Source organism: Panthera uncia, chromosome D2 (assembly GCF_023721935.1).
Source record: "Panthera uncia isolate 11264 chromosome D2, Puncia_PCG_1.0, whole genome shotgun sequence".
Taxonomy (NCBI): domain Eukaryota; kingdom Metazoa; phylum Chordata; class Mammalia; order Carnivora; family Felidae; genus Panthera; species Panthera uncia.
Genome location: NC_064818.1, coordinates 79,924,022 through 79,947,192, shown reverse-complemented (window position 1 = coordinate 79,947,192; position 23,171 = coordinate 79,924,022). Strand labels below are relative to the sequence as shown.

General features: G+C 47.8%; 2 protein-coding genes across 2 annotated transcripts in view; one reads left to right on the top strand and one right to left on the bottom strand.

Annotated features, from left to right (window-relative positions):
- Nucleotides 1-5,057, top strand: part of INSYN2A (inhibitory synaptic factor 2A) — a 39,261-nt gene extending 34,204 nt beyond the window's left edge. The window contains exon 3 of the mRNA XM_049645891.1: nt 2,454-5,057. Within this exon, the coding sequence (XP_049501848.1) occupies nt 2,454-2,637 (184 nt within the window). The 3' untranslated portion in view covers nt 2,638-5,057. The remainder of the gene's footprint in view (nt 1-2,453) is intronic.
- Nucleotides 1-23,171, bottom strand: part of DOCK1 (dedicator of cytokinesis 1) — a gene marked incomplete at its 5' end in the record, with an annotated part of 461,308 nt that overhangs the window by 301,930 nt on the left and 136,207 nt on the right. The window contains 2 exons of the mRNA XM_049646029.1: nt 12,281-12,376; nt 14,459-14,586. Of these exons, the coding sequence (XP_049501986.1) occupies nt 12,281-12,376; nt 14,459-14,586 (224 nt within the window). The remainder of the gene's footprint in view (nt 1-12,280; nt 12,377-14,458; nt 14,587-23,171) is intronic.

Below are 23,171 nucleotides of genomic sequence, written 5' to 3'. Positions count from 1 at the left end.
GGGGGGGGGGGGGGGGGGGGGGGGGGGGGGGGGGGGGGGCACGGCTCAAGGTCACTGCCGGTCTCATGGCAGGCTTTCCCAGGGGGCATGCGTGGCCATACACCCTCCCTCCATAAAGAAGCCGGCTCTAGCTCCTGCTCCTGAGGGCAGCTTCTCAGTAATGGGGGAGGGCAAACAGGAATCAACTCGACAGATAGAGTCGAGTCATTTTGTTAACAAGAACTCAGATTAGATTACTCTGTGATTACATGGTTCCGCGGTGTGATAAATTGGTTAATAACAGGATTCCCAATGTAGCTGCTTAATGGGAATTCAATAATTAGAGGTACCCAGAACTGTACTGTCGGCCTAGGAAATGCTGGCACCCGCCTGACCATCTAATAACTCAAAACCTATCTGGGACTGTTGAAGTGGTTATGATCTGGAAGGCATGCTTTCAATACGAACCAAGCGCCTGATAAAATTACCCTTTTGTACCTAACACACCACGCTGGATACCACAGCATCTCACAAACTCAATTACAAGGTCCTTGTTTTCCTTGTTAAAGGTCCAAGCCAAAGAATTCTTTAATATCTATCTTTATCACTGCTCGCTCCTGTTCCCATTATGAAATTAGTGATCAACAGAGAATAAGGATTAACTAATATCTGAATTGCATCTTAGAGTTTAGGAAACTTTTTCACTGACTTTTCTTTGGGGGGCGCGGGGGGAAATCCTTATCAGAAGGCAGTGAAATTGTCAGGGCAGTAATTATTGTACTCCTTGAAGGAAAGGACACTGAACCTGGAGATAGAGAAGCAGGCACCTGTCGAAGCCAGCACAGCCCCCGCAGCAACAAGAGGAAAAGGCAGGATGCTGGGCCTGTTCTTCCCACCATGCCACATAACTGCACATTTGCACTTCCCACAACTGCCCTTAAGAGGGACTGTGCCTCCATTATCCCATGTTCTAGATTAGCAAGGCACGAGTTCACGAGCTTCCCTCCTCCTTCCCATAAACAGCACCATAACTCAAAAAGGCCCTTTGAAATGAGGGGGGCGAAGAACTCTTGCGTTGGGCGCAGGGGTTATTAACTAGCCATAAACTTCTCTGACAATATTTTTAATTTTTCCAGTAGTACTAGTATAGTCTTTGATGCTAAGAAAAATGGAGCAGTGGATTTAAAACATAAAATGGTCCATTAGATGGGTCTTGAACTTGTTTTTTAAAACTCCAGATAATACAGCTTTGCTGTTTTGTCTTTCCAAAATGTCAAAATTTGGCTAGGATTAATGCCTCTCTAAATCAATAGGATTTCATGTTTGTAAATGGTTTACGGCTCCACTGGATATACAATGTTATGAGCTCATGTATTATCATCACCACGGAGCCTTTACTGAAATCTACTGACATTTAGTCAGCATCCAGACCAGACATGAAGGAGCACAGAGCATAATTCTCTAGAAGCCAGCGCCCACATGCAAATAATCAGGGTACAGGGATGGAGAGAAGGGAGACGAGGCTCATCGCTACTGGGACCATCACAGAAAAGTGTGGACCAGGGCATCCTATCCCAAAGGCCAAGGGGATAACCTAGAAACTAGTGGGGAGATCAACAATGGGTTTTCCAAAGCCATGAAGAGAAGCTAGGACTCCAGGCAGGCTGTGGAGAAATTTCGTAAGAAAAAATCACCTTCAGTCCTGTCATTCTAACGCAAACATCATCACCACTGCCCAAGGTCCCTCCACATGGCTACATGCCCACACACCCTGGCTTCAGCAATGTAATTACGATTTGGGGTCATCGTCACCGAACACCATGTTCTTGCCTGAAAACTGTCTTTGATCACAACTGCGTAACATTCAATGGCACTGACCCCACAAACACAGTTTTCCCCGAGGTTGGGTATTGTGGCTCTCATGAGTCTGGTAGATGATGAGGTTTTGCAAAGAACATAAGCCAAGGTCATTTCATGCCACAGTTGTTTGAGGTGAGATCCATGGATTTCTCTAATCTTATAGAAAAGGTATGCAGGCAAAGGGCCTTCACGCCCCTGTTCTGTATGTGCTAGGATGGCCCCCGAACACTCATACTTTTGTTCGTCCATCTATCCCGTGAAGCATGTGTGTGCAGTCTCCAGACAAGCAAAAGGGTTATTCAGATGTCATCTTTTTCATTTCCACCAACACATTATCTACTCTGACACCAATGGAGTACCTTAATAAAACTTCAAAGACTCGCATCGAAAGCACGTAAGTGATTTTCAAGGAAAATGAACCTGAGATAGTTCAGTGACACAGAGCTACAATAGATCACAGCCGACTGCTCACTACCGAGCCGGAAAATCACATAATAAACATAATCCCAATGATCGTTACCCTCGTAAGACGGCACCGCATTTTGCTGCCACTAAGGGGGATCTTTGTATAGGGAAGATCACGCACTAAATTCTCCCCTCTCTCTTCTTCCCAGTGTGGAGCTGGACTTTAAGCAGCAAGAAGACAAGCTCCAGCCAGTTCTGAGGAAACTCCATCCTTTTGAGGAAACTCAGGTTGTACCTTCGCCTTACTCTCAGGAGCCCTACTCCGCAACTCCCAAGCAAAAATCCAAACCCGAATCTAAAAAGCATGGAAGATGGAAACTCTGGTTTCTTTAAAACTCATGGTGTTTGGAGTCTAAAGGCCGTCTTGAAAACCCACTGGAGTTAAGTAAATCCTTTTCCAAAACGAATAGGATGGAGCGAGCCTTGGCCGGCTCAGCGCTTCCCACTTCCCACCCTGCTTACCAAAAAGGCCTTTTGTACGAACAGATAATTAACAGAAGCAAGGTTGTACACGTCACACCTTGCCAGCTGTTGTCTGCAATTCGTGGATGTGGGAGGTAAACTCTGAAATGAAGTTTATGTAGTCAAAGGGGATAGGTAAAAAAATTCTGTGCCCCCGCCCCAGATCGGCAAGTATTACGTCATCAGCCTGCGAGACGATGGGCTACCACTCTGTACACAGCTAAAACTCATAATTATTTTCAAGCCTTTCTTTCTTTTTTTCTTTCTTTCTTTTTTTTTTTTTTTTTTGATAATGAGAAGAAAAAGCAAGCCTTATGTTTGCAAAGGACTTCATTTTTATGTTTAGTTTTGCAAATAAGCAGGGGGCGAGTGCAATTTTCAGCACATCAAATTCCGGAGAAAGCACAATTTTTTCAAGTGGTCGGAGACCATAAATAATCTCTCAAATGTGACTATATGTATATTTGCCTTCATGTGCTGTAGCGCTAAGCCAAGTGACCACATCTCAGTGTCACGATGACACCTCAAACTTAGCATTCTGTTCATCTCCAGACCTGCGACATGTTTACTGCTCATTTTCCAAACGGCCAGCAGCCAGGAGTCCCCCAAAGTCAGGACATGCCTTTAATCACTGCAGTTGACAGGGTCAGAGCTATGGGACACTAAGCTTTCTTAGATCTCATTTTTAATCTTTGGGTACCCAAAGGCCAAATGATAAATTCTGGCAAGAATCTGAAAACACACATAGAGATACACGGTGGATAGTACGGTCACCAATAAATCACGGGTGTTCTCTGCCACCGGAAAGCGTTTCTGTGGATCAATCTCTGAGACACCGTTCGTCACCAAAAGCGCAGCCAGACGTTTGATACAATCCGTCATGCTCTGAAACAAGTGTGGAAGACCTGACCATCTCAAAGAGAAACCGCGTGTTCAGTTTAGCTGCTGCCAACCGACAAACTTAGCGTCACCTGCATCGAACCTATTAGTCAGTTGTACTAAATGACATACCTAGGGGAAAGCTGTGAATCAAATGTTTTTAGGTATTTTTTAAATAGTGACACTGAGAGTCCTCTTTTGATTACACATTGCAATATAAATCTTAGTTCCTTTATTTTTTCACTCATTATTTTGCACCTTTGCAAGGATCTTTTTTATAGAAATCAAAAGCCCCTAGTCTAGGAATGACTGGTCTATCAATTTTCTGCTTTTCACAAGAGGAAGTAGGGATCTTATTTTGCCTTTTTTTGTACAACGGAACTTTGGAATAGTTGTGTGAACGTACAAGAAAACCTAGTCTTCAAGTTTCTGGCCAGAAGTTTCCCATCCGATCTAATGCTGGCATGCACACCTCATTGATTAGATGCCAAAAACAAAGTGGCGACCCTTGGTAAGAGGATCTCTACCTGCATTTCTCACGGGAGCTATTTCTTGCTGTGCATTTTCCTCCTGATTCAACAGCAAATTTATTTTAGTTCTAAGTGTTTCGATTCTACAGGGACCTAGTGATCAGCAATCAGACCTGGACCGGATAACAATGAAGCGTGTGTCACGTAAGCATTCTTCGGGATTGCTCACACTATACTGCGGAGGTAGCCTTTAAAAAAAACACACGCATCTCTCGTGGAAACATTACGTGAGGGTGGAAATCCTTGAATACCAGTAAACAGAATTGAGAAATATTTTTGTGCAAGGAAATGGATAGGCACATTGATCCCATACCATGAAGGAAGCATAATTGTTTCATGTAGACAAAAATTTAAAAAAAAAAAAAAATGTGTTTCATGTATTTTATACTGTTTTTAACTAAAGTTATAAAAATGTTTGCAACAAGTTATACCCCCTTGTGTTTTACGAATCCCGACTATCTCGGGGAACTGAAATAAGGGTGTTAGTGGCTTTCTGACGAGTGTTATAAATCCATCTCAACAAGAGGGCATCCTAGTAAACAGAATGACATCACTGTTTGAAAGCAGTCTAGACCAAAAAAGAAAAAAAAAAAATTAAAATGTTCAGAGTCAAGAAGGAAATTGAAGATAAACCCTATTGAAAAATAAAACTATCTTCAGAAGAGAAAGAAATATTTTCAAAGTCATTTCATAGTTTAATTGCAATGTGTCACTACCAGATGCTGATTCTTCTCTTAGAAAGAGTTAAGTAAAAACTTTGATACAAAACCAAGGTAAAAAGTACAGTGTTCCCTCATATGTAGATGTACACACGGCATTACGTATAGAGATTAAATTATTATACTTGTCACTAAGTTCTTTATTAATTTTTAAATAAAAAAAATCAAAGGTAATGTTTTGTGTGGATATTGAACTTATTTCATGGTCTCAGTAATTTGGGAAAATAGAAGTAACCCATGAAAATAACAATAAGGGAAGGATGCCGGGGCTGTGAAAAACTTCCTCTAGCCTTCAGGAAGGGAGACAATCATCGGGCAAGTGCAGGCTCCCCAGGCCTGGCTGGGAGGGGGCAGGGCTGACGTGTAGCTCGGGCTGGGCTTTCCAGATCATGGACTCTGGCGGGGGCTTCAGCCACCAGGAGAACAGGAAGACTTTTTAAGGGCACAAAGCACCTCCCGGTAGGATCTAACTCGTGTCTAATTTTTAAAACACCTCAGAGAGACCAGTGAACTCATCGGTCTTTCCATGCCAAATCCTGCAACGGTCCCGTGGAGACAGCTTCTCTCCAAATCAGCCACCAAGCAGTTCCCTAGTCCCAGGGGATCGGCCATCTCCTTCTTTTCCTCTTCTCTGGGGGTGGGTGAAAGATCTCCACCTTGCCACCCTGGCAGAGACACAAGGGAGAGGTCCCCACCCTTTTCCCGCTGTCTATAAGGGCAGAGGCCACCGGCAAGGACGGTAGGACCCCTGCAGGCTGAGACGGAGGCCCCGCTGCCCTCACACACTCACCAGCGAAAAGAAAGGATGGGTGGGACCCACGTGCGTGTGAAGGAAGACACGGTGCACCAGCCAGGAGCACCTGGGGAGACGCTCCGGGTCACACTCTTCAACCATTCAAACCACACCCTTTAACTGGGGTTGCCAGAGGTCCCCTCTTACAAACAAGCACATACAGCAAAGGATGTTCTGCCTCATAGGTACTTCCAGAGTGACTGGTGTGTGACCGGCCTCCAGGGAGAGGTCCCGGGGCCCCTGCCTCTGCTCTTTGGATCGCAAGCCCTCCCCCCACCCCAGCAGAGTGTAAATGGAGAGGAAATCAAGGTGTGGGAAAACCCTTTTCCTCTGCAAAGGATGGAGGATGTGGGCAGGAGTTTCCCACACTTCCTTGGGGCTCCCGAGGTGTCCGTTGCCGTGGAGACCTGAGGTGGGGCGTAAATGCTGTCTGAGCTCCTAAACCAGCGCCAGGCTGCCTCCAATCTCAGAAGCGACCATGCGCGTGCCCTGCAAAGCCATTCTCCCTCTGGTAGGATCGGAGGCAGAACTGAGGTACACAACCCTGCATCACAACTCAGACCACGCACACTCAAAACCAGGTGCCTGCTTTGTGCCTTTCGTAGAAGAGAGCAAGAACGAACCAACGAGAACCAGGTCGTGAATGTCTCCATCCCACGCCATCTGTATCAGCGCAGTGTGTTTATAAAGCCCACCGCGGGGGGAATGGACTCTTAGGGAGCGTTTTTATCAGCTGGTAAAATTTGACTTGATTACTAAGCAAGGCAGGCTTCATAGGCGCAGCGTCACCTAAAGATCACAGAGGCTGCTTTCCATACTAATATGTCTTCTTTGATCGGGAAAAACTCTGTCACCGGCACATTTGGCATGAGATAGGTGTGTGACCAATTTCTTTCCCGGAGAAGCTACAGGATTCAGAAATCGAGTTCCGTTTTGTGAACTGGGGTTAACTGATGCTAACGCTATAGTCATGCTACAATGTGCAGCATACGTTCCGGGAGGCGAGAAGGCCTTGCGAAAGCAGTGTACGGCCTTGTAACTGTACATACTGACTTAAGACACCTTCGTGGTTTAGTACGCATATGCAAAAGAGAGCACAGCATATCTTATCCAGGCAGTGGTGTGGCGTTTGTCTCCTCCCCAGTACATCCAGGCAGTGACCAACCTGGAAAACACACTAGAAATGTGAGAAAGGCAGAAAGAACTCCTGTGCCGATTCCGAAGGAAAACAAATATACATTAAGCCGTCGTGGTTCACATGCGCAAGCACGTTAGGCCATGCCTTTGCTAAAAGCCACAGGTCTTTCAAGTAGATTGATCAGCACACATACAATTAGAGACCCTTTTTACGACACTCGTATAGAAGAGCCAGACACTCTCCATTTGAAACTTTTATAATGTTATTACTTTCTTTTGAAGAATAGAATTCTTCAAAAAGCACACCGACACAACTCCGTTAGAATAAACATCGCAAAAACGAACGTTCATGCATGGACACATAACACATCTCGGTGCAAATATTTGGTCAGGAGTCTCGGTCAAAGGGCTCTCTTGGCTGGCAGGCCAGTTCCATTCTTCTCTTTTCCAAGTAAAGAAGCATGTCAGGTCAGAGAAAGCGCTGGGTTCTCACTGCCAACATCTCCCCCACCAGCGACGCCGCTCTCGTGATGCAACGCACCCCCGCCCCATCGGCGTCCCCCAAGGCTGGCGCTCAGCGTGGAGACAGCAGAACGTCCTCACTTGAGTGTAGTGAGTCAGGAGGTGCTGGTCAAAGGAGCAAGCAGACGATGGAGATGGCCTCTTTCCCTTTCCTAAGCCTACATGGAGAATTTTCCAAGGGAATCCTTCCTGAGGAGAGGCACATTTGCATTTTAGTGAATGAGTGATTCCCGGTCTTCTGGTGGGTATCCAGGCTGCAGACAAACCCTTAAAAGTCCTTCTCACTCAATTACATTTTTAAAGGCCCCATTAACAGAATGTAAATCTTATCACATGGTAGAGGCACCTAACATCACAAGAGAAGGCACAACTGATCTTGTCTCAACCCAGCTTTGCGTACAAGTGCTGCTTCTAGCAGAGACACACGCGTATGGGGGGAGGGGACGGGGGGGGGGGTAGCAGGTCACCCCCCAGAAGGCTGGCCATGCCATCTGCCCACGGGACAAGAGCACCGAACCCAGCATGACTCCGAACCTGCTCCGAACCACATACCATGACTAAGAACACCACCTAACACTAAGGGCCTCAGGAATTTCCAAAAAGGAAGAGAAAACCCAAATCTGAAATCAGACACTATGAAACTAAGCATTTCACTCAATTATTCCACAGTATCAGGGGCACCTGGGGGGTGCAGTCAGGTGAGCGTCTGACTTCTGCTCAGGATCTCAAGGTTCATGAGTTCGAGCCCCACGTCGGGCTCTCTGCTGTCAGCACGGAGCCCACTTCAGGTCCTCTGTCCCTCTCTCCCTGTCCCTCCCCTGCTTGCACGCTCTCTCGCGCTCTCAAAAATAAATAAACACTAAAAAAAATTATTCTACGGTGGCAGACCACGTTGGAATAACGATAAAATGGGATCTTCCTTGTGTGGCATGGTGACTACGAGCCTTCTGGGTTAGGACCTGTTTCCGGCATCCGTAAGATCTACAATTCTATACTCGCCAGATGCAATTTTATTTGTTAAAAAAAGTATGACGCTTAGGGTCAGGGCACATTTTTATCCTATGTGTGAGATGTGTTCCAACAGTTCATTTCACATCGAATGCCAAAAGGTATAAAATGAACTAAAACAAATGATACACAATCAGCTGTACGGTGTTGAGCAAATACCACAGACACGGATAAAAGAAAAGGCTCACACTGCACGTCTCTGCTTATCCAATTACGCAGGGAGTTCTGCATTTCTCGAGTCCGCACATAAACAGACGGGAAAATGGTCAGCCTGCAACAGCATTCCCAACTAACAACACTCCGACGCGAACAGAGGCCACGTTCTCGGTATTACTGTTGGCGATACTGTGGAATAAACCATGAGGTGAAGCATAACTATTCATTAATTTTTAAATCCATTTCCAGTGATTATTCAGAATCTTGAAGCTAATTCCTAGTTGCATGGTTTCCATTCCATTTATGCAAACCTAAGTAGCAAGCGCATAAGGCCAGAAATGTCTGTTACGGTGGAAGGTTACAGCTGACACACAACAGATCTGTAGACCACTGTCTGCTCTCCTTCTCTGGAAGGTCCACTGCTGATGTTTTCTGCCCCCTCGTCAGGGACATTTTTCCCCCCAGATCTTCCTCTAATCTAAATTCACAGAGCAACAACACTGACATTAAGAAGTTAATGCATAAATCTACATCGGAGCAAATTGGAAAAGCAAGGTCGGGCTCTCCGAGCAGGGCAGCATCTCTGTCTTCCCCCTCTGTGGACAGCACAAGGGCTCCTGGTTCCTGGAAGACTTCAAGATCCTTCTAGGGGTGCCTGGGAGGGGCTCAGTCAGTCGAGCATCCAACTTCAGTTCAGGTCACGATCTCACAGTTTGTGAGTTTGAGCCCCGTGTCGGGCTCTCTGCTGTCACCACAGAGCCTGCTTGAGATCCTCTGTCCTCCTCTCTCTCTGTCCCTCCCCGCTCGCTCTCTCTCTCAAAAATAAATAAACAGTACAAAAAAGTCCTTCTCAACGACTCATTTTAAAAGGTCAGTGTCCTTCACGAAAACATCTCGATGCTGCTGTCACTCACCAAGTAATTACAGCTTATTCAGAATCTATGTTTTCATTTGAGAGTCTTTCCCCTCGCAGCCTAGTTGGTTTTACAAAAGGGATCTCTGGATGCCTTTGATAGATACTGAAGATGTAGGAATTGGGAGGAGTCAGCTTAGGACCTAAGTCCCCTTCCTGCTTCTAGAGACTTCTGTAGGAGAAAGTGGGACGGTGGGGAACGGGCCTGGATGTGGGCGGTTTGCTCTGCACCCCCATTCCCAGAGAGTGCCTTGAACCCCTCCTGAGTGCTCAGCAGGAACAGGACCCCAGCTGGGTAACACGGCACAAGGTCCTCCCTGTCAGCCCTTCTCAGAACACGCAGGGGCTCTTCCTAAGGAGCGCTCGAGGGTTCCTCAGAACACACAGGTTCCTCCACGCCCTTCGGGGAAAGGGCTCAACCCTCCCTTCCACCTCCAGGAGATCCTAGCATTTGGCCCAAAGAAATGACTGAAAGATGCTAAGTGGAGAGGTGCTTCCTCTGCTGAGCAGCTGCCTCCCTAACCTGGACGAAGACCTAGAAGAAACTCGTAGTCCCCTGAGATGCCCTCTGGCCACCACTGGGGTCAGCCCCACGAGTACCAGTCTTACAGAACACACTAGGAGGACCAGCTGTGGCACCAAACCAGGGCACCAAATTACAGCTGCCACGCCAGCCACAGGATCTAGAACACTCCTTGTGTCTTTGCAGGACATTTTCTGCAGTGAGGTTGAGAAGTAAGTGCGAATCTCCCCACTAATTACACAGTGGCCAGCAGAGAAATACAGTAAAGCTTTGGATTGCGGATAACTTGTTCTGTGAGTGTTTCACAAGACGGGCAAACATTCCTAGCAAATTTTAACTTGATAAATGTGCAACGTCTTGCAATAGGAGTAGGACATGGCACCGAACATCACATGATCACAAGTGATCCGACGGTTCTTGAAATTTGCTTTGATACACGGGTGCTTTGGATTACAAGCGCGTTCCCAGAAGAGATTATGCTCGCAAACCAAGGTTTTACTGTAAGTGCTCCGTAACATGCCTCTATCACAACCACCGCGATGAGCATCGTGCCTGAGATAAGAACTCCCCCAGAGGCATTGGGCCCACATGGTCTGGGAGAAGACGCCGCATGCCACAGCCTCTGTTCTACCCTCGCTAGATCCGTTGGTTGAGCACGCCTCACAATCTCTCCACATTCCAAGTACTGTCCAAACGTGTAGGAGTCCCTCCTTGCCCTCGTCAGCCCAGGTTAACTGCCTGCCAGCAGGCAATGACCCAAATGAACACCCTGCTGGAGTCAGGCCCCTAAGTCCAGACAGAACTACGTCCTCTGCTCACCGGCCCCCACACCGGCCATCTCGCCCCTCTGCCCATCGCCACTGCCCGTCACTCGCTCCCTGCAGCCCCACGCTGCCATCACATCACCCCCACCTCTGTACTCCAGCCCATTCCAATATGGGTCACCTTAGGAAATGGCACCAAACTTGATTCAACTTCAGGCCACACAGGACCCATCCTGCTTCAGGGCCCCTCAGAGTCCCACAACATGAGAGTGTTCCAAGGACACCCATGGCACGGTGCCAAGAAGACAGGAGCACCAGCCCACGGTGGGGGGTGGGGGGGGGCCCTGGAGTCACCTCGCGTCTACTCCATGGGGCTCAGTCTCCACCCTCCTACACAAAGGTATTAAGAGTACAGAAAAGAACGTGATAAGGGAGACACACGTACTATTACGGGGTAATGGATAAGTCCACTGCAAATAAAGCCAACTTACAAGAAATATTTTCCTTCCGACTTCATACATGTGATCAGTCAATACCTTGCAAAGGAAAATCTGACCGTGACACGTGCTGAAACTCTGAAGCACAAGCTAGGCTGTTTTACTGATGGAAACAGACTAAGACAGCAATTGCCCCACTTCAGTGCTACCCATCTGTGATGTCAGACGCGAAACGGCAGCCTTCGTTGGTGCGAGCCACAGACCAGAGCAGGTCCGGCCCTCCGCGCATTCTGGCCTTGCTGCCCAAAGAGCATGTGTTAACTTGTTCCCCTCCCGGGATACGCAGAAAGAACTATGGTCACACAAGGAAGGACAACGTATCTCCTCTGGTTGTGTTCCTGGATTCGAAAAGTTCTTAGGATTTTTTTTGAAATGCCATCCACCAAACTTAGTAAAATGGTAACAGGTGCTAGAAATGAAGGAAAATAAATGGGACCTGTGTGAGCATCTTTCGCCTAAGAAACCAAACTTAAGAATGATGGTAGTGAGGGAGAGTGGTAAGCTCCGGAGGGGGAAAGAAAAAATGAAAACCTGTCTAAATTATTGTTAAAACTTTCTTGAAAAAAAAATCATAGATAGTATTGCATGCCTCAGTCACCTGTAGAAGAGAGACATCTACGATACATCAGGGTAGACAATAAAATGGCTGGGTTGGATCACCTCATTTACTTTTTAAGGTCCATCATAAAATTTTATTAATGGCATCTTAAATGTAAATACGTAGAAAGAAACTGCCAGAAGAGTAAGAACTTAAGAAGAAACTCCATATCCTTTGCTAGAAGTAAATAATGAGTAACTGGAAGCAGATGCTTCTGTCTCTAACATGTTAGTTTGCTGACCCTTCAACTTTGACACCTGCTTCTAGAATCATGGAAAATCAGCATATATTATATACCAGACTGTAAATAAATGCTTCTCTGCTGTTCACTACAATGTAGTAAAATAAGCTTACGCTCAAAAGGCAGCTGGGAAAGGGCCAGATGGATTTTCGGGGTTGGGAATAAGTGACACGCCTGGGGAAGGGGCCCCCCCGCCACAATTACGCGCCCAAGCATTCGCCACGGAGCACTTACAATGAGCTCGGAATCCCGCCCCATGGAAATGACAGTTCGGTTCACTGTCCGCAGAAGCTTCTCCATGATTATCTGGACATGCCTCTGAGTTGGCCCCTGGAGGAAGACACAGCAGTGAAAACCAACACCTAAGACCATCATTAACATGCAAGCCTCGGCAGTTGTCACTGAATCCATTTACCCTGTAAAGAGTAAATCAATTATAACCCTTAACGAGATGAAGAATGGCCCTTGTCAAAGGCAAAAGCCTTCACAAAGAAAACGCAACGCATCTTATTAATTATAGTCCATTAGTGATAATTTGTTATATAATCATAGTAATTGAATTTAAGCAAACCTTAAAAATAAAAGCAAATCTGTTTAAACAATATAATGTTTATGATCCCTGATTAGCCCACCAATTAGTTTTCTAGAGACCCTTGGCCATTTGTAAGTGGAAAGCAGGCAGATAGCAGCCATAGATTGCTCTGCCTGTCAAGTTCGAATAACCTGGGCATCCAGCACCTGGAATTCAATGTATTTATTTTAGCACATTATCTAAAATCCATAATGTGCCATGGATTCTTCCATCGGGAAAAACGTGCTCTTTTATTTTGTGTGTGATGGGATGAACTTGGCCTGAACTTGGAACTTGTTTAAATACGTTCTTGCGGTGCTCACACACAAGGCCAGGGCAGGAATCACCTTTGAGGCTGGGCCATACGTACACTTCACTCCCAACCTTCTCCCCTTTAAGACAAAGGCAGGCCCTGGAAGGGGGCCTAGAAGCTGGCCATTGGATTAAGGCTTCTAGAAGCTTCCAAAGGCAACTCCCCTGCAAGAGCTGATATCGCCACCCTTGCTACGAAGTGATTCAATCTGATCTCTGTCTTCAAAGGCATTCACCAGGCTCCGAGAGAACGAATCCCTGCAGGAAGGAAGTGGGCAGGACGGGTATGTGTGTGTGCTGACTGGGAAGGTGTCCAGAGGTCATGGGGCAGAGAGCAAAGACTAAGCCCTGCTGACCTTGAAAACCTGGCCCATCTGTCCCCTGCTGGAGGCACATGGATGGACACGGACCTGTACAGGCACAACTGGAGAGTCGGCGAGTCTGTGCACGTGCACATCCGTGCACAGCTGTGTACGGTGGGTGTGTTGGCGATGGGAAGGCACAGGGTCAGCCTTTTGCACGTGTGCTTGCACCCACTTCTGATTTCAAAAAAAGGTCCACAGACTAAGCAAACAATTTACAAATACAAAAAGAAAAACCATTTAAAAAGACAAAGACTAGCTAAGAAGGCACAGAAGGAAATGACTGGTGGGTTGTGGAATCTGGGGAAGGAGGCATGGGGCCGTTCTTCTCAAAACTCTAGGAAACACCAATGACTTAAAAAAAAACCCACTATGTGCATGTATTACTTTATTAAAATAAGAATTGGGGTGCCTGGGTGGCTCAGTCGGTTGGGTGTCTGACTTCGGCTCAGGTCATGATCTCACGGTTCGTGAGTTCGAGCCCCGCGTCGGGCTCTGTGCTGACAGCTCAGAGCCTGGAGCCTGCTTCCGATTCTGTGTCTCCCCCTCTCTCTGCCCTCTCCCTACTCTCACCCTGTCTCTCTCTCTCTCAAAAATAAAGAAACGTTAAAAAAAATTTTTTTAAATAAGAATTAAGAAAAAGGAATGTAGATAATAGCCTCCATCTGCGCATTTCCAGTTTCTTTTTTAATGTTTATTTTGAGAGAAAGAGAGTGCGAGCGGGGGAGGGGCAGAGAGAGAGGGAGACACAGAATCCGAACCAGGCATCAGGCCCCGAGCTGTCAGCACAGAGCTTGAACTCAGGAACCACGGAGTTGACCCTGGAGTTGGACCTTGGAGTTGACCTGAGCCGAAGTCAAATACTTAACCCACGGAGCCACCCAGGTCCCCCGTCCAGTTTTTAACATCAAAGTCATTTTCTGACCTTAAGGGTCAAAATCAAAAATCAGTCTTGGGGAGGCATTCGCCTGAGAAGTGACAGGAAGTAAACTTAGAATAAAAAAAAAAAAAAAGATGTTTTTACATTATTATCATACTTCGTGCATAAAGAAAAATCCCTGAAGGGCACCACTCAACAGAGAGAAACAGGCTAACCCGGGAAAGTAAAGGAATCAAATGCGCCTTCCGTGAGGCGGGGGCTCGCTTCCCGCCGCGGCCATTACTCACCACATCCTTCCTGTACAGAACCTCCAAAATGTTGCTGAGCAGGTGGCAGCAGGCCTCCAGGTCTTCTTGTCTCTCCAGATGGTACTTGAGCTGATCGGTCATCATGGGAAGCAGGATCTCTCTGCAGTCTGCAGGGGACACGGGGCTGCCAGTCAGCAGGGGACCCACCAAGATGCAACTCTATTTGCTAGAAGCTTGTTTTCGTAGCATGTTACATTGTTTCCAGCATGTTACATTTACTTTCTCGCGTGTGTGAAACTGACATCTGGAGCCGGTCAGAGGGCGGGATGCGGGGCGGGGACAAATCGTGTCTACCGCTATGGAAATAATTTACACACAAACACACGCGCACACATCTATGGGTGTATCTCCTTGTAAATGCACAATAAATAACCCACAAACATAGATAAGCACATTTTCACGTACATCCCATGGTGTGCACACAGATCTAAACACCGACACACATGCTGGGGGTTTTGACTGGTTTTCTGTGCTGAAGTATAAGTTCATTGATTCACAACTTTAAAAGAAATACTCCTCACAACAAATATTTTTTGAATTGCAACTATTCTTATTTTTTCCTAGGAGGACCAAAGCCCGGTTTCCTTCTACTCCCTTATGCCTCATAAATGTTTCTGAGCTAGGCCAGGTCATAAACTTACTAGATTCCCCGCTCGATCTTTGCTCATTCTGGGCAACCTTCTGCTGGGCTCACACCTGCACCGGGACAGTCTGCGGGGGTGCTGAGGGCTCAGGCTCTGGAGAGAGGCTGTCTGAGTTAAAGTTCTCCTCCCTTCCTGGCAGGGACATCTTGGGCAGCTCCTGATACCCCTGAGACTCGGCTTCCTCATCTCTTAACAAGGACACGATGGCTCTAGCTACTCACAGGTTTGGGGTACGGGGTACTTCCTTCCACGAGGATAAGGACGAAGGCTTAGGCCTGGTTAGATGCTTAGGACAAGGTGCTCGCTCTTATGACTTACGATAGATCCAGGAGATGAGCCACAGCCTCTCTCTGGCCTCCCAGACCCCTGAGCTAATGCACAGGCAAGTGAAAGAGAGAGAAGTGAGGGAGTCGGCATTGGCTTGGAGATGAGAGTCAGGGAGGCCTCCTTTAGGAGGCAGGACCTTCACCTGCTGGCAAGAGGAATGGCAATTTCCCACATGGGGCAGGCAATCAAGGAATGAGAAACCTGGACACAGAGTCAGGCAGGCAGGAACATATGACACATTCAAGAGACACATGCACAGGTGGAGGGTGGGGAGAGGAGGAAAGGGCTAAAAGGCCAGACAGGCAGCTGGATACCAGCATGCACATGATGGGTAAGGTCAGGAAAGTTGGGAAAACCAACATGCTGATGGGGACGGGGAGAGATGTGATCAGAGCAAAAGGCGAGAGTCCCTCTGGCATGGCGCACCGGTAGGGCAGTGGAGACAGGAGGGAGAGAAACCGTCATTTAGCCACTGCAATCGACCAGGCAAGAAACAGTAAAGGCCTGACCTCCGGCTGCAGTGGTGAGTTTGAAAGAGGCCTTGAGGAAGAGAAAACTGGAGGCAGGCTGGACCCGGTGCTCGGTGATGGACGGTGGCAGATAAAGGAGAGTCAAACACAACGCCCCAAGTCCTGGTAATGTGTCATCCAAGGAGCCACGTGATGCCATCCAAAGAGAGGAATGGGAGAAAAGAAGGGTATTTTTAAAAGGAGGGAGAAAAGGACAAGGGTTCAGTTTTGGACGAGTGGAGTCTGAGTTGCCTGTTGGACACCCAAGTGGCCCCATCTACTAGGCAAATGGAGAGAGGGTTCTAGACACTATTTCTGGTTTAGAAACACAGACGAAAGGATCGCCAGCCTCTAGGCAGTAATGAAAGCCACTAAGACCATCAAAGGGAATATGCAAAAGGAGCAGAAAACTGACCAACGTCAGGATGTAGGTGTTAGAACAGGAGATGCGCAGGACACAAAGGTGGAGAGAGCCAGGATGTGGGAGGAGGCAGACAAGTGATGTCACCCAAACAAGGGGGCACAGTGATCAAGGTGGCCAAATACGGTGGCAAGAACGGGTGGAACAGAACAAGCTTGGGGCGTGGCAGTGCGAGGCACACAGAGCCCCCTGAGGCAGCTTCCTGGAATGGCTGAGAGGGGATGAAAAATGGAAAACAGCTCCCGGGGGCACGGCTGTGTAATGGAGGGACACTGGGGTGTAGGGGCGAAAGCACATCTGGATTTTCCTTGGTGCTTCAGATGGGGGCAGAGAAAAGGATGTTCAGAAAATTAAAGAACAGTAAGGACACGAACATGAAGGAGCCTGAGGGTGAAATGTAATTACTGACCATCCCCTCCAGGTGGGAGAGCCCAGTTAACTCCAGTACCGTCCTGCCCTCCCAACAGGAGCGACGTGTTTCCACCACCCCAGTTCTGCTTGTGAAACCAGCCGAGCCACCGCCGTCCCCCTTAAAATGCAGAGCACGACAGAACAGACGGCAGTGCTCCCAAACATTAGATATACTTAGTTTGTCTCGGGATTTCACATGGTGGGCTTACGTTAATGACGCATAAAAGCATGTTTCACACTAATGTTTCCTGAACTCTTTTAACAGAAGAAAAAAAGGAGCATGCAGCGTTGAAATGGCTCCCGTAAGTATGCTGCGACCCACGTAGAAGACTCTCCCAGGAGTACACGGTCATGAAGGCCCAGGGGTGCAGGTGGGAGTGGGGTGCAGGCGGGAAGCATCAAGGACACAGAAACAGCACAAACCCTGCTGTTCCACCTCCTTCCAGGGAACCGCACGTACGAAGCTCAGGCTCAGGCTTTTGCAAATCCCGTTACGATTTATCCCCTTGAAAAGGACTAACAGCTACTCCATTTTTCCAGAAAGTGTTTTGCCCAGTGATTATATGATTTCACTTGTCGACTTCACAATAAGAGTAATCAATACTTAATGTATGAGGTGCTAACGTGCTGTGCATCTTCTGGGCAGCAGCCGGGCTCACCTTACTGGCTATAATGACAGGACTCACTAGAGGTCAGGCAGGGAGACACATGGCACGCGAAGAAGGCGCTATCCTGTGGGGACCATGACAGTCCTTCCACGTCTGTGTTCGCGGATGTCGGGGCCCTCCCCTTCTCAGCCAACCTTCCCTGTGATGTCAGCAGATGAAGTCACCAAGGAGACCATCTCCCAAATACCACAGCCCCGTAAACTCACAGGGGAAGCGCTCCAAAGAGCCGAGACCTGCTGTCAGTGCAGAAGCCTGCACGGGTGTCCGAGAGCCGCCCAAGGACCAAGCCAGTGCAAGGGAAATGCGACAAGAAAACTACCCGTGGCAGTGAACCCAGACTGAAGATGCATCGGCCCCAAATGCTGACCCACTGAACACACGCATCCCGCAAGCACTCCAAAGCCCAGGGTCTTTCCTACAGAACCTCAGTGCTCACAAATGACAACCACCTTCGGTAGCCCTTGACGTGCTGACCTCAATCACAACACCACATCCAGGGTAAAGACTACACGGCGACCTCCTAGCACCCAACAGACTGGAAGGTCTCCTGGCAAATCCGCCCAGGTCCAGCCCTGTTGGTGGCCATCTTCATAGCCCCTGGCAAGACGTCACCAGGATGATGGTCTTCGTTCCCTTCAGCCCGAAACCCATCACCCAGCTTAACCGCCCTCACCAGGGGGCCAAGCCCTTGGTCGCCCCTGTCCATCGGGGCATCTCTATTGCTGCCACCATCTCGGAGATCTCCAAGACATCTGAGGGAGAAGCTGCGGCCAGGAATCCCCGGACTCTGACAAGATGATTAAGGAAAACAAATGACTTTCGGCTAAACCAAACAAGCTGAGGAGGAACCCAACAGAGGGAGAAGACCGGCCCAGGTTGGCAGGAGGAGCGTGTCTGCGAACAGTCTTAGAAAATCAGAGGAACACAGCTCTGGCCCCTGAGATGGCCGAAATGGCCCGCCAGGCTCCGGTACCCGGATGCCCTGGCCGAGTTCCATCTCTTCCTACCCCATTTATCTGTCATGCTGGACAGACAGTTGTTGACTCCACCGTTCGCAGAGGTAATTGAGTGTGTGAGTGTCATTTGTCAGAATTACTCCGGGGTGAAGAAGTGACAGCAGCCCTGTTCATCTTCGACAGGAGATGCTGTCACCATCTTCAGCTCCCTGGTGCCGGGCACGCCCACCTGCGACCCAAACCTGGGGTCTGCGTGTCAGCTGCATTCCTTTGTCATCCAGCCCCTCTTGATGAGAAACCACCAAACTTTTGGAAACGCCACTGCCATTTTGTCACGTCAGAAGACATTTCACTCTCTTAGCCCCCTGAGAACATAAAATCCCCTTTGTTAGAATCCTTCTGATGGACCCATAACCGCAAGCTGGATGTTTCCGCAGCTCGTCAGTCCTTCGTCACCCACCGCACCCATGGGAGCTTAGGAGAAAGGGGACACAGGGGAGCGGGGAGAATGAAAGGAGCCAATGCTCGCAGAAGGACCTCAGGAAGGCTTCCGACACTCCAGCCCCAGGACGGAGCTCTGAAGATGGGTGCCTGGGCACCTGGGCTGTCCTCAGAGGCCACAATGACCTCAGCAGACATCTCATGCAGGCCTCCAAGGACATAGGGTCACAGGACAGCAGCATCCTCCAGAAACACATCCCAGGCCCCCAGGAAGGACCATGCCGGAGAGACCTTCAGAGGCCGGGGGACCAAAGCTGGAGGCAAACCAATCGGCACGTCCCGTTGTGACCCGTGATCTGTAGGCCCCGGCAGGACTCACTGACAGACCCGGGCACGGGTGCCCGGCGTGTGGACCGCTGTGACACCTGGGTCAGCCATCTTTTGTCCATACCGGAATGCAATCTCCGTGAGAAGGGGTCCTGTTCTCACCAAGGGGAGCCCCCCCGCCACATGCATACACATAAACTAGGACCTGAGTGTGCGTGCTCCTCCTTGGAGGCCAGCTGTCACACTATCCTTGGTTCTTTATCTGTAAACCACAGTGCCCGGCTCCCGTTCAGGGGTGACAAGGGACCTGCGGTGCGAGCCACCCTGTCCTGTCCTCGGAAGACGTCATCGTAACAAGATCTCTCCCCACTTTCTGGTGACCCAGTTTCACTGGACAGCGTCCAAGGCTGTGAGGACAGGAGTGTGCAGACACACATGTGCATGTGAGAGCACATGTGCGAGAGCCGGTGGGGGCCACGTGCAACTATAGGCACACAGTATCCGAGGACAGGTGTGCAGTGAGAAGCCAGTCCCCTCCCAGTGTGACACCCCCCCCCACCACCAAAGCACACTCACACTAGCCTCCCAACACTCGTCTTCCAGAGGGAGACAGTCCCCAAGAGGGGACCTCTTGGTCCACATTTCGGTCAACTGTTGGGTCTCTTCCAGAAGCGGTGGGCGCACGCCCTACCTAACACCCACGCCTCTCAGCTTCTACCCTGACGTCAAGTCCAAAACTCAAGAGCACAGAGGACAGTGCAGCACACACACACTCACACACACCTCACAATATACGCACTCGCACCACACTCACTACACACACCCACACACACACCATACACGCCCACCCACACACTATATGCACACACACCCACACACACTCATGCTTTCAATGAACAATTTTAAAGCATCAGATGCAGTCTCTGGCAGCTGAGAAACAGGGATCTCCTGTCATATTCTGAATGTCCCAACTTAGTGTCCTGAATACCCTTCCCCCTGAACTAAGTGCCATTTCTGTCCCATGATTCATGCCAACAGTCCAATTAGGTCCAAGGCAGATGGCCTGGGAAACTGGCAAACCCCCCACAAACAAATAAACTCTTGTATTTTTAACAGAAAACACATTTTAAATAAACTACCCACAACTAATCACTTGGAAAACAGCTACAATAAATATTTGACTAGAAGCTTAGGGACCAGGGTCACTCTTCATTTTGGGACACCGGACTCTCTTCAAGGTCCAGTTTCCCCACACACATCAAGAAATAATAAAATCCACCCTGCTCACTCTCTGCTTTGGGTCTTGGGCAAGTTACTTAACACTCTCTAAGCCTTGGAGTGCTTGGGTGGCTCAGTCAGTTAAGCATCTGACCTCGGCTCAGCTCATGATCTCACAGCTCGCAGGTTCGAGCCCTGTGCTGACAGCTCAGAGCCTGGAGCCTACTTTAGATTCTGTGTCTCCCTCTCTATCTGCCTCTCTCTCACACTCTCAAAACTAAGTAAACATTTTAAAAATAAAAAAAAAACTCTCTAAGCCTTAATTTTTCTTATCTGCAAAATGGGACTGTTTACCTGTGAGGTTCATGGTGAGAATCATATGGTATAATGTGTGCATTTGGCAAATAGGAACATTTAATAAATGACAGCTACCAATACAGGTGCTAGAAATAAAATCATCATACAAAGTCAGTCTTTTCAACAAAAAGTACACAAAGACTAACGCCTTCGAGCTGCCCTATCCAAGAGGGGAGCTGGTGACCACTTGAAATACAGCTGGTAGCACTGAGAGATGGAATTTTCCATTTCAGTTAATTTTTAAGTAATTTAGATGTAAATGAAAAAAATGACACTTGCTTATTGGAAACAATGGTATGGAACACCTGGAACAAGCTGGGTGTGTGAATTCACTTCTCAGTGGTAAATTTTATTAAATGTGAAAAATGCAGATTAAGGATCCGTGATGAAAATCTAGCATCCAAATTGAGATGGGCTGTAGGCGTCAAAAACCACACTGGATTTCAGAGACCCAGTGTGGAAAAAAGGAATGAAAAACTATGTCATTAGTAATATTTAGATTGAAGTCATGTTCAGATGGTATTTTAGATAAATCATTAAAATTAATTTCAGCAACTGTGTTGTACTTTTTTTTTTAATGTGGCCTCTAGAAAGTTATAAATTGCATATGTGGCTCACATTCTATCTGTGTTGGACAGCAGGGTCTCAGAGCATGCTAGGAGGCAGATGTTAAAGACCTCCTGTGTGATTTCTCATCTTAATGAACTGGTGTTCGTCAACGGAAGGAGAATCGAGGCCACAGCAGATTTCTCCTATCAGATCTGCCTTCACGTGTATGTGACCGCAGGGTTGCCACTGCCTGTTAGGCTGAGTCGAGGCAGAGATACGACCCACAGGGAGGCCAGAACTAGCTGGCACGGCTCTCCCGATCTTCCCCACCGTAAGAGGGGAACGCAGTCAGCCCAGCGCAGACTGCCAGGAAGGGGCAGGCAAGCCCGGTGGACCCAGACTTCACACAAATCAGCTGTGGGGATCAGAGGTCCCAGCCACCCTGCTCCACCCGCCTCTCCCAGTGTGATCCACTATGATTACAGACAGCAATAATTCGACATCTGTTCGTCCTCAGCTGTGCAGGCTGAAGCCATGATGATTAATGCTCTGGTAATGGGCACAAAGTAAAAAATATTAATCTTTATAAAAGGTATTCAAAAGGCATCATCAGCTTATAAATGTCCAAGTAGAATATCCGTCTATAACCCCATTACAGCTCTACATTAAGGCAAGATGCAAATTCGAAAATGAATTTGTCCATTTAAAACATTCGTTTTATGAACACTGAGTAATGTGCTGCTTAATTTTTAGTTTGGTCACATTAAACAAATGATCCATAAAGTGCATTTAATAACCTTGAGCCTGTTACATAGAACTGAGATCCAGATTAACACTTTTAATGAGAATTAAACAGTAGGATCTATATAAATGGGGGATGCTGGTTACTCATTTGTTACAGGCACTCATCTTATTTTCCAACTCTCTAAGAACTCTGTACCCTCATGATTCAATTGGTTCAAATGACTTTCTCCCTCCATATAAGTCTTCAAACAACAGAAATGCAGAAAATGGAGCCATCAACAGAAGGGATCACGGGAGCCATCTACTTATGTCCAGATTGACAGATGGGGTGCCAGGAGCCAGAGTAAAGGGACATGCGGGGATTGCACCACTAAGCAGCCGAGCCAGAATTAGGTGTCTGATCCCGGAGAGAGAGCTCCTTAGAATAAATGATCCATACATGTGCACGTGCACGTAAACATGTGTGGCTCGGGTATCTTTACATGTCAAGTGCAGATTATGTTTTTCCAAGCATCATTTTAAGGCAGCAAGCCATAAACATTGGTAGTATGAGGAGAATCCATTCACACGGAGTAACTCTAAGTATGTCACTTTTCCTTTTTGAGCTGTAGTTTCTTTGTCAGTGTTTTGGTCAGAAGCTCCTCAGCACCACTCACCTGAGGGCTGGAACTATCAGAAATAAGATAATCTGCATGTGAACTTTCTGCCCAATGTCACAGAATCTTAACTGAGAGGATGACATAGAAATTAAAAGAATTTAATTTATTGAAAATTGGAAGGAGGACGTGGCAGCATAGAGACTGTATAGCAATGGGAAAAGAAGCTGACCAAAGACGTCTTCTGGATGAAATCACTAGACATAATAAAAAATGTGTCATAAGGGTGCCTGGGTGGTTCAGTCAGCTAAGTGCCCAAATCTTGATTTTGGCTCAGGTCATGATCTCATGGTCATGAGACTGAGCTGCTTTGGGTTCCACATTGGGCATGGAGTCTGCTTAAGAGTCTCTCTCTCCCTCTGCCCCCCACCCCCGTTCAACTGCATGCATGCAAGCTCTCTTGTCACTCTGTCAGATAGGAAGGAAGGAAGGAAGGAAGGAAGGAAGGAAGGAAGGAAGGAAGG